The sequence below is a fragment of the Bufo gargarizans genome, chromosome 4, assembly GCF_014858855.1.
Source record: "Bufo gargarizans isolate SCDJY-AF-19 chromosome 4, ASM1485885v1, whole genome shotgun sequence".
NCBI classification, from domain to species: domain Eukaryota; kingdom Metazoa; phylum Chordata; class Amphibia; order Anura; family Bufonidae; genus Bufo; species Bufo gargarizans.
This window is the reverse complement of record NC_058083.1, coordinates 393,780,177-393,792,498: the sequence shown is the minus strand read 5'-3', so window position 1 is coordinate 393,792,498 and position 12,322 is coordinate 393,780,177. Positions and strand designations below refer to the sequence as shown.

The window sequence follows — 12,322 nt, the reverse complement described above, 5'->3', positions numbered from 1 at the left end:
CTAGGGAGGAACACGTCTGTTATAGATTACCATATGAAGTGACATGGTGTGCCTACTGCTCCACAATATGGGTCCGTAGTGACTATGTGCCATTGTATCGACAACATGCACGTAGCTCTACAATGTATATGAAGCTTAACACTAAGGCTAGGAGATATTCATACATCTTCACAGGTTGGAAGTGGCAATCAATATTGTGCACACAGTTGTTTTTCATGTTCCTTTTACCCCGTTTCATCCCTGGGCCTTAGCTGCAATGCAGCATTGGTATTACATGTAGGACAAACAGTTTTTTTTTTTTTTACATACGGTAATGTGGGGATTCGCTCTGGTAGACAACATAAGCAGACGCGGTATAGAGGCACCAACCAGTTCTTAAATCAAACAGTTCGGTGTTTATTCACACACTTGGCAAGTTCATAAACAAATAGTCACATTCAACACAAAAAGTCACAACACAAAGGTTTTGGTGTTAGTTTACACCCAGTTCTGCCTCAAAGAGTCCATGAACAGACTTTAGGCGGCCTGCTTCCCCTCACACTGGTCTCAGACCTCCAAGCCCAGCACAAGCCTCAGATCCCAATACAGAGATCCTTTCTGCTGAACCCAGCTGTCTTTTAAAGGCAGCTAGGTGTTGTCAAAACCCGGAGTGGCACATGAGTCCAGTCCAGTGTTTGATCAGTCCAGCAGCACAAACTGGGAGGAAACCACCTGCCTCCCCATACAACTCCCTTTACTGTGTCACAATAATTATAGAAAATCAATCTCTCATGTTTGTGTCTTATGTCTGCCTTGAACGTCGAATATCACCATGAATGTCACCAGTGAAACACGTAGGAGTAAGAATCGTTTTCTATATGCTGCTCAAAAAAAGCTTTCTGCTGATTCCCTTTTTTGCACCACTGAACAGACAGCCCCATTCCCTGCACAGTCTGGCAGGTTTCTACAGTAACTTTCATTTTTTATGATTAACAAAGCTGAATAGATTTTCCAGTAAACTTCAAGACTTTCAGAAACGCTTTAACATGCTCTGATGCCAAGCCCTCTGATTCTAAAAGGCATGTACCCCGTGGAGACTTGTACTGCTGGCAGATTATTGCTAAGCACTAGCTGTGTCCTGCCTGGAATCTTACAAAATGGGAACCTGCAGGGAATGTGCAAAAATAACAAATGATGTGCTGGGATACATGATTGCATTATTTTCTCTCAACTTGCACTGGAAATCTGAACTTGAAGAGCGAGCTGTGAAGGTGCGTCCCAGACACACACACTGGACGTGATTCACTGTGAGCGGGGAAAGTTACACTTTACTGTCAAATTGTTAGTCCTGAATGTGATTCATTTCTCTTGCCCAAAGTAAAAACAGTCTTGGTGAGTCGATCCTCGGGGCTCTTACTAGTATGAAATGAATCAGCGTTCATCAGTCAACATCGCCTTCATCTCACTTTCATGATTCAGGAACATTTCAGGGCAAAGAAAGTTAATCTTGTTAATCAATGAGAGGGCAAAAAGACCTAAGCACGGGAACTGCAGTATTTTTAAAGGAATCAGACACCTTTCCATATGTATATAGAAGGAACTGTATATAAAAAGTGGAAAAAATGCATATAATTCATTCAGGACTGCATGGACCCATATTACAGGGACTTTATTCCACCAGATTAAAATGCACATTCACGAAAGCTGATGCGTTTCAGGCCACACTAGCCCTTAGTCATGGCTTAATGGTTATGTACAGCTTTGGGGCTGATCTGTTCCTAGGCCAAGTGAAAGATGAACATGTCCTCACAAGGCCTAGGGACAGGAGCGAGAAGGCTGCGGTGCCACTGCAAGCACTGCTGCCTTCTCGAACAGCGGGGGGTGCCGGAAGTCGGTCCCCCACCAATCACATACTGATGACCTAGGTCATCATCATTAACATCTCAGAAAACCCCTTTTAATGGTGTTTTAATTAGCCAACAATTCTGCTTTATACTTACTAGCTTTCTTTGGGCATTTCATACATTTGCCTAAGCCCCAAGAGGTGCCCACTGTTCCACAGCAATCTTCTTGTTTTGAAAGTCCTGGGAGTGGCTTTCCACACTGCAAAATAAAATTAGAAGCCATAAGGTCATAAGGGATGACTTACCATAACATACAGGATATTAAGCCCAACAGAAAATGCTTTACTACTAACTTCATAGACACAGCATAAAGCAGTCCAAACTGCAACATACTGTCATGCCACTACAAACCCTGATAATATGCTTCCTCGCTGTACACTGTAAATACCTACGTGCTTTAAAATTTCTCTCAACCTCAACTAAAGACTGATGAAAAATGTAGATACAGAATATGCTTGTTCCAGGCAAGCTTAACGTCATTTACTATTGATTTTATAATCCTGTTAACTAGAACTTTGATCTAGTGGTCTGCTGTGGTATATGCAACTCTTTCAATAAAATAATACTTTTTGGCATTGTTTCTGACCTTCTCCCAACTAACTTCAGATTTTGCCCCTTACTCCACAAAATCCAAAACCCCCACAGAAGTGAATAGAGAGAGTTGAACACATGCATGCCCACGTATCCATTCATTCTCCAAGTGTACTCCTGTTCTGGAGACAGATGCAAGTCCTAGAAGCGAGACCCACATTTATCAGACATCTTGTGGATATGCCATAAACGTCTAAGGTGGGAATATCCCATTAATATATTTTGATCATGCCCTTTCATTCCCCTCTTTCCTTAAAGGGGTTGACTCATCTCACACATTGGTGGCATATCGCTAAGATATACCAACAATGTCTGATAGGTGACGGTCCCACCTTTGGGACCTGCATGCATCCTTAGAACGGAGCTCGGAAAGTGAAGGAGGGCGGACCATCGCATGCACGCCCCTCCTCCATTCATTTCTATCGTACTGCTGAAAATAGCTCACTCCCATAGAAATGAATGAAGGGCGGCCATGCACGCGGTGTCTGCTCTCCTTCACTTGTTCTAGACATAGGTGCGGGTCCCAGAGGTGGACATTAGTAGCATACCCTAGCCATATGCCACCAATGTGTGAGATGGGCCGACACATTTAAGGCTATGGAAATAAAGCTCTTTAAAGGGAACCTATCATGTTACACATGTTGTCTGATATGGAAGCTGAGTATATTGCTATATACCGTAGATTTTGTGAGGAGGCTAATAAACAAGAATTTGCTTTGACCCCAGTGTGTGTGTCACAGTTATTTTCTTCCGTGCAAGTAAAACCCTTGGGTTACTATTAATTTGGAGCAGTAGAGCAAACGTGATTGGCCCTGATTTGGCTCATCTTTATCAGGGGTGAGACTTTGTATAACTTGTTATTTATTGATTTAAAACTCTTTGTTTTAGATCAATAAATGACCATTTAGTGATCTTTCAATGCTTAGGTGTCCAGTGGGCACTCCATTCCCTGAATCAGTGTACATAAAGATACTGTAGCTGAGTAGGACCTACCCACAAAACTCCTAATCCCAAAATAAGTAGCGTTTTAGTTCAATAACATCTACACTTTTCCCACCACAAAACTACATACCCATCTAATCAGATCCACCACCCTATAACATGCTGCCTGCAGATGGGACTATATGTTCAATGTGACATGTGCCCTTATTAGGTGCCTCTCATGATAACTTACACTATGACCTTTCACTCTTGTTGCCCGTCTTTGGACCTGTTCTACTGTATCAATTAAATCTGTCTCTACTGGCTAAGGCTAGTTTCACACTAGCGCTAAACTGGTATAGCTGGATACTACCTTTCCCCACCCCATTGACTATGAAGGGACCAAGCAGGGTCCGGCCTGTTTCTGGCATTAGTGCTCGGATTAGGCCAAACAAAAACTGGTGGTGCTGCAGATCCGATGAACTCCAGGAATAGTTTAGCGCTAGTGTAAAACTAGCCTAATTATTATTTACCTCTCATTATTCAGAAGGGTGAATGGAATGAGCATAATATTAACTGCAGTATGTTTTTCATAAAGAATACTAAAACAGAAAAAATTCAAAAACAAAAAACAACAACTTGAAATTCCTCCCCCCACCCCATGTAACAGAGCAGGGCACCACGGAGATGATATGTCCTGGTTTGATATGGGGAAATTAAAAAGTTCTGGCTCACTCCATTCATGGAATACAAGCCTACTTTATTTCTGCTCTGCTCGTTTAGCAATAAAATTATATACCAGAATTTCTAATAATCACATTATTTAAAATAATATTTAAAATATCAATAATATGGAGCTATCACCAAGTCTGAAGGTACAGAAAGAGAAAGCAAACATAAAAAAAGTACCATAGCCAATAAAGGTCATGTACGACCGGATCAAAAGCAGGAATACTAGCATAGTCTATACCAGGGGTGGTCAACCCGCGGCTCTTTGCCGCTTCAAGTGCGGCTCTAGCGGTGGAGGTAGGATGCAGCTGCGCAGCCTAATAGAAAACATGGCACGCGCCACTCTCAGTGCCTACCATGTTCTCTTCACTAGCACAGGAGTCCCTCCCTCCCTCTCCACTGTGACGCAACTGCTGCTGCCACCAATGGGGAGATAGCAGGGAGGAGAAGGGGAGCGGCTGTGGCCACTGCACCACCAATGAATGTAATTAACACATTAACCCAGCCTCAATAACAGGGCATGCGATCCGCCGAACCGCGGAAATTAATCCCTCAGGTGCCCTGGTCTATACCAATCAAGATGGGTTTAATCATAATTTTTTTCACACATATTCATAAAAAGCCCTCAACCTTCAGAGTATTTCTCCAAGAAAATCGAGTTATGCCAATGCTTTGTGTTCATGTATCTTGTGCACTGTGCATGGAATAAGCATTACAGAAAGTAATCAACTTCTGTGCAGATCCCAGCAGCCGTCTGATCCACAGGAGACCTTTTAATTACTTTCCTCATTCCATTTTGTGTACCTCAGAGTACATTCCAAAGAATTCATTTTTCTGGTGCAAGGGGGCCTGCGGTAACCTAACAATGAGCTTGTGCAGCTGGGCATCACTGTGCCAAGCAGACTGTAAACAGGAAATAAATCACATATTGTACAATTTTGGAGAAAGGCTCCAAAATCAATACCGAATCCACATCTTGGTTCCACAGCATGACATTCCTTATAATGTTTTACAGCTTAGTAGTGTGAAGAGCAACTACCTGGAAGACTAGCCAGCCAGGAGAACGGCAATAACTAAAGTCCACCATGCATGTGGTCTTGCTGAACCACTGAGAGAACCATTAAAGGGGTTGTCCCATCAAATATATTCTACATTTTTCAAATGAACACCTGGATTGGAATACTTTTGTAATTGCATATAATTAAAAAATGTAGTATAGCCATTGAGTTATTCACTGAAATATATCTGTATAGCACCACCTGCTGTTTGCTCTTTTTCTAATTTCGCTGCCCTGCTCACTTAGATGGAAGTAAATGCTCAGTTCCATCCTTTAACTGCCACCAGCTACAGCAGAAAGGACACAAACCATGAAAATGTGCACCCCCCACCCCCCATCTCCCATGCTGCCAGCTTAAAATAAATCAAGAAGAGCCATTGCAGCAATGAATTGGCCGATCTGGACCCATGTGAGGTACAGGGCTGGTTTTAGCTTTATTAGAAAGATTGTCATGTACTATATGATGTCCGATTTTAATTTTTTACATTATTCTATTATTATTATTAGTAGATAAGAATCAGCAAGATGTAATACAGACACGTCTCTAGGTGTAGGTTCACATTTTGTTATTTGTAATATACTTCATCTTGGTCTAATGCATTAAAGGGATCAAGAGCAACATCTATGGTGGTCTGGGCTATTGAAATGCTCAATATGTCTGGTGGTCTAGGTCAGTGAAGTGGGCAGTATCAGCATACCTGGAGGTCTAGGGCAGAGAAGGCAAACATTTTATGCTTGGTGTCTGGAGTAAGTAACTCAAGCCTACACCACTAGTTGTGTTCTGCTCCCTCGTCTTTTCCTGCATCGATTATAGTATCCAGAGCAAGAAGAAAATAGAGAGGAACGTAAACTTCATAATCCAGCAGTGTGCTTTAAGAACTCTCTCTCTTCATTTTTCCATCACATTATACACTGCTTCTTTCCATGGTTATGACCAGCCTGTAATCCAGCAATGGTGGTCGCGCTTGCACACTATAGGAAAGGGCATTTGCCTCGCTGGTGGCCAGGCCATGGGAGTGTGTATAGTCCAGCACTTTTTTGTATACTGTGCAAGCACGACCTCCGCTGCTGGATTGCAGGGTGGGCATAACTATGGAAACGAGCAGTGTATAATGTGATGGAAAAATGAAGGAAGAAATATGGAGAATCACAATACATTAAAAAGTGCCTTGTATTAATTTTGTCTACATGATAAATTACTTTTGCTGAAGTGAGACAACCCCTTTAAATCCATAATGAAATAGGTTTAAAAAATCTTAGAGAATGTTTGCTCAGTGTGGGTTTATTCAATAAGAAGTCAATTTCTAAACTTTTTCAGGAGATGGCTTTGAAGTAATATTGTGAAATCTATATCCAATGTTTGGGAATATGAGTCAATGTCTTGAAGGTTCTTTCACCCTTTTATCATTACACACCTGGTGATGCACATCTGAGGTGGGTCAGGAATCCAAAACAAAGCCAGCTTTCATTACCAGCATGATCTCTACCAGATTACCATCTCCTTCATCTCTGACTTAACATGTAATGCTTAATTAAAAAGAAATCTTAATAGCTTTACAAAAATAAGAGTTGTGCCTCCAGTTCAATAGACTGCTTCCGAGGTCAATGAGCACATAATTATATAGTCATTTTACAAGCTATTATGTTTTTCTCATTAGCAGATGCTATGAAACATACTAAAGTGGTTTTCCGGGACTTAGACATTCATGACCTATCCTCAAGATGGGTCATCAATATCAGCTGTTTCGGGCAGCCGGAAACCCCTTTTAAACTTCCTTCTGTCTGGAGATTGTAAATTCCTTAACCATTTTCTCTAGTTGTAAAGTTAGACAGTTATGGTGCCTCTTGGATGTATTGGGCAGCTCATGACATCACCATGAACCAGGTGGTGGCCTGATTTTTGTGGTCACTTATATCAACCAATATTACTGATGAAGATACAGTGTATTCGTTTCTAAATTAATGAAGTCACTGCCTGTAGAAACGCTAAAACAAAAAGTGTTTCATTGATGCACGATACTAAAATCATGGGTACCAAGCTAATAAGATCAAGCAATAAAAGGCAGGAAAGGAGGATTATGTATACTCCACCCAAGGATATGGATAGAAATGGTGAAAATGCTGTCATGGAGGAGTGTGTTGTCACATACAAACCCCTGCATATGGCACCTCCCCGCACCCTGTTTAACTATATGTCATTGGTATTTCTCATACAAAGGGGAAAATAAAGGGAGCAGAGGTGACTAGCCAACCTGAGACCACCTGTGGTTATGCAGTGCTGGCAGTGGTAGCATGCAGGAAGCCGTGACGTTACTCTTAGTCACAATGTATTGTACTGCCACTAAGTAACAACCTGCCTACTAACTACTGACAGTGAAAACACAGTAAGGTAGTGTCAGGGGTGCACCTAGCCTTTCTGCTGCCTGAGGCGAAAACTGAAACAGCGCCCCCCCCCCCCCCCCCCAATGCCAATTTCTTAACCTGATTGTGTGTGGTGGTGCATCCGGCACTAGTATGGCCGCAAAGCAGCCAATGGAACCGGGCCAATTTAACAGGGGGTCCCACCTCAATCCAGAGCCCATTCTACGTATCGACCAATCTGAGGCAGAAAAGCACAATTTGTATAGAGTAACACTCCTCCCTCGGTATGCCATGCCCAAGGATGTGATGGATCAGGAAAAGAGGCATAAACATCTATCAATACAACAAGGAAATGAGGTGGTCCTTCAAAGGGGACAAACAGGGATATGTCAGCAACTTCTTGTAGTTATGAGGAACTCTAAAGAAAACTAGGGATGTAATTAATCAGCATGCTGCAAAGTAATGTGGGCACAATGGAACAGCTAGGATGGACAAAGTGCAAGAGTTGGGATGGCAAAAGGCAGGGATGATACCAAGTGAAGAGATGGATCAATTCTAGTGAGTGAACTGGTGCTTGCACTGGTATACCAGTGATGGGATGGGATATAGACCTCTCCCCTGGTCTGGGGTTTCTGGGTCAGTGTGTGACCCTGAACAAGGGGGTAAAATATTGCATGGTATTCTGGTGGAACATAAAAAGTGCCAATACATGGTACTATGGAGGAGTATTGAAAATTAGGTGTCGGTCAAGCTACTGCATGTGGTGAATGTTAGTGACCCAAATTGTATCATGTGAACCCAAATGTAAAATGTCAAACTGCATAATAGACTTAACCAATAAAGCAGATCATATATGTTCACTGAGGCCTTAGGGTCGTGCAGTCTGCAATTGAAATGTCCATACTAGTGCTGTATGCGCTGCAACATGCTATTAGATGTGGCCAGCAGTTATGTGCTTGTTGTTAATCCACAATTTAAAGGGAGTCTGTCACCAGATTGTGACCTTATAGACCGCTTACATAGCGCTCTAGCATAGCAGTCTATGATTCTAATGGTACCTTTGATGTGTGCTTCTGAAGTTCCCCCAAGGCAAAAACGGACTTTTATTCAAGGGATCGCAAGTGCCCAGGGCGGGGTTCACCTTGTTGGAGCCCAGGCTGTTCTGCCTCTTTTCGCCATATCCCCGCCCCAGCCTCTTCCTCTGCCCGCCCCGCTCTTCCTTTGCGTCCTCCTTCTCTGCAGCCGAATCCCGCGCCTGCGCTATCCATTGCTTGGCCGGGGCATGCGCACTGCGATGCCCATTGTGGGTGTATCTGGTCCGCCTCCTCACCGCTGTTTCTCGCCGTTGGCCGGCGCATGCGTAGTAGCTACTGCGATGCCGTGCCCACAATGGGCATCGCAGTGCGCATGCCCCGGTCAAGCAATGGATAGCGCAGGCGCGGGATCCGGCTGCAGAGAAAGAGGACGCAAAGGAAGAGCGGGGCGGGCAGAGGAAGAGGCTGGGGCGGGGATATGGCGAAAAGAGGCAGAACAGCCTGGGCTCCAACAAGGTGAACCCCGCCCTGGGCACTTGCGATCCCTTGAATAAAAGTCCGTTTTTGCCTTGGGGGAACTTCAGAAGCACACATCAAAGGTACCATTAGAATCATAGACTGCTATGCTAGAGCGCTATGTAAGCGGTCTATAAGGTCACAATCTGGTGACAGACTCCCTTTAAGCACATGCTGAAACACCAATTTCAGGATGTAGAAATGCATAGCGCATGAACCTAAGCATAGAATACTGACTGTTATGTGTGTCCTCAGGCCACCTATAGTCAGGCTAGCAATTATAGGCAGCAGAATGCTGTATACACATCAGCAATTAACGATGTTTCACTATGCGCTATTGCTGCTAAATAGCTGGAATATAACATATGACTTTGCGATAGCTGATTTTGCTGTAACAAATAAAAACTGGCAAAATACCAGACAAGGGTGGCTCACTGGTTGGAAACAAATGCACAGTTCTACAGAGTATCCAGTCTCTGAAAAACTAAATACATACCAATGGTAAAAATGTACTGGCACACAAATAACCCACAGCATAAATCTATCATACTAATTAACTAAAAAGACCAAATCACTGTTTGAGATGATCATCCAAATAAAAACCACAATTAAATACTGAAAACAAAAAACCCTACTTCTAAATACTGTGGTCCTGGTCTGGTAAATATTATAGATTTATGTTGTGGGTTACTTGTGTGCCAGTACATTTTTTTTCTTCGTACTGCTGTAACAAATACAGGTCTATTACATGCCCTTTCCGCTTACGGTCGGTATGCAGGTTACTACTGTGTCTCAGTGAAACAAATTGTCACAAATACAAGTGTACACTGCTTTACTGTGTTTTCCATGTCAATAGTTTGTAGGCAGGTTGCTACTTAGTGGCAGTACAATACAGTGTGGCTAAAGGTAACTGTCAGCATTGCATAACCACAGGCGGGATCAAGCTGACTATTCACCTTCGCTCCCCTTTTTTACCCTGTTGTATGAGAAATACCAATGATATATGGTTACACTGGTTGCGGCACTATCTCCCTGCATGGTTACACAGGGTGCGGGGAGATAGTGCCATACGTAGGTGTTTGTTCTTGACAACACATACTTCTGCAAGTCGGCATTTTCACCATTTTGACCAACACCCTTGGATGAGGGATACATAACCCTTCTTTCCTGCTTTTTTTTGCTTGATATTACTGGGTTGGTACTCACAATTTTAGTATGATGTATAAAATATTTTTAGTTTTTACATTTTTATAGGCAGTGACTTCATTTATATTAACACTCTGGTGGTAATGAAAAAACTAGAAAAAAAAAACTAGGAGAAGCTTGTGAAGTTGACATTGGGTTGATGTCCAGAATCCATACTTACACAAAAGGCTCTTTTACATGAGGATAAGGGCAATTATCTGGAAGGAATGTTCCTATGAGCGCTCGTTTCTGATAATTGCCCTGTATAAATTTGCTGGCTCATCGTCCTTTGTAAACAGGCTGTGCTGCCAGCAAACAGTGAATCTGTATGGGGAGGAGCGATCACTGTAGCAATCATTTGTCTTCAGAGGAGAGGAATGCTGCCTGTACATGCAGCAATCACCTCTTATTACTGTCAGACAATATTTGGGAATGTTCAGTCTGTTAGATTATTGCCCGGGCATTGGCATGTGTAAAAGGGCCGTAAAGGCAATGTACACCTTCAGGGGGCAATTTCTTTATGATTGCTTTTTACCAATAATTTTTTCAATTGGTCTTTATTAAAAATATTCAGCCGTTCTGTCACACAGAGGTAAACGTTTGTCAAGTTGTGTGAATAGTGCTTTCACTTTGTGCCGGTAATCTAATAACCCTTATCTCTAAATTACTAAAAGGTCATAAACACTTATTTAAGCCACATTCTTATCAGTAAGATAAGAATTAAGCTATAATTAGTTTTTAGGAGGTCAGAAATAAGGAGCCGCCAGTTGAGCTGCCTGATGGGAAACAGTAAAAATACAGATCCTGCTACTAAGGAATCTCAAAGTTGTTCAAAGAAAGATGATCAGAATTCTTTATTAAAACTAATAAAAAAAATATTTTTAGCTCAAAATGAGTACAAAGCAATAAAAATAATAATCAAAAAATACCCCAGCCTGTTTTGGGCCTTACTGACCAAGCGTTTTTTCTTCCTTTTTTCATTGTCGGATTCCAAGAGCAATAACTTTTTTATTTTTCCGTCTATATAGCTTTATGAGGGCTTGTTTTTTGCAGGACAAGTTGTTTTATGGCACCACATTTCGGGGTACACATAACCTTCTGGTTAAATTTTATTAACTCTTTCTGGGAGGGAGATGGGAAAAACTGCGATACTGCCACTGAGTTTTTATGTTATAAATTTTACAGCGTTCACTTTTCGGTATAAATAACATAATATCTTTATTCCCTGGGTGAGTACGATTACAGCGATACCAAATACATGTATTTTTTTTTTTTCAGTTTTACTATTTTTGTTCAATAAAACACCTTTTTCAAAAGGAATGACATCTTTTTGCATTGCTGCTTCCCAAGACCCATAACTTTTTTATTTTTATTTCTATGGAGTTGTGTGAGGGCTTGATTTTTGCAGGACAACTTGTAGTTTTCATTGGTATCATTCTGGAGTAAATTACGCTTTTTGATCGCTTGTTATTAATTTTTTTCAGTGGCAACTAAGTATAAATTAGAAATTCTGTCATTTATTTAAATTTTTTACGGCGTTCACCGTAGGGGATAATTGACATGATACTTAGGTAGTGTGAGTTGTTATGGACGTGGTGATACCAATTAAATGGGGCCGATTTATATATTATTTTTTACGTTTTTCCATTGAGAAGCGTATTTTTAATGGAAAAAAAGCATATTTTATTTTTACTGGAATTGTTTAATTTAATAAATGTGTTTTATTTCCTTTTTTTTACCACCATATAGTCCCACAAGGGGACTATAACAGACAACATTATGATTTTAAAATGCAATGCATTATCCCTATAGTGCATTGCATTTTAATGTGAGTGCTTTACTAACATTGAGCAGCAGGCTGGACCAGAGAGGTTCAGCCTGCTGAAAATTACTCAAGGCTGGTTTGGGCCTACATCAGACCCCAGCCAGCCTTCACACACATCGGCACCCCACCATCGCATTTGCAGGGTGCCGATGGGAGACAAAAGGAGTCCGCTCCCTCTGTCAGCGCTTTACATGCAACAGGCAACAATGTTTGAATATGG

The 12,322-nt window shown here is 41.8% G+C and overlaps 1 protein-coding gene across 2 annotated transcripts in view; it reads right to left on the bottom strand.

Annotated features, from left to right (window-relative positions):
• The window catches only part of LTBP1 (latent transforming growth factor beta binding protein 1), a 365,237-nt gene that overhangs the window by 107,114 nt on the left and 245,801 nt on the right, over nucleotides 1–12,322 (bottom strand). For both annotated transcript variants that reach the window (XM_044292462.1, XM_044292464.1), the window contains one exon: nucleotides 1,980–2,082. In XM_044292462.1, coding sequence (XP_044148397.1) covers nucleotides 1,980–2,082 — 103 coding nt within the window. The remainder of the gene's footprint in view (nucleotides 1–1,979; nucleotides 2,083–12,322) is intronic.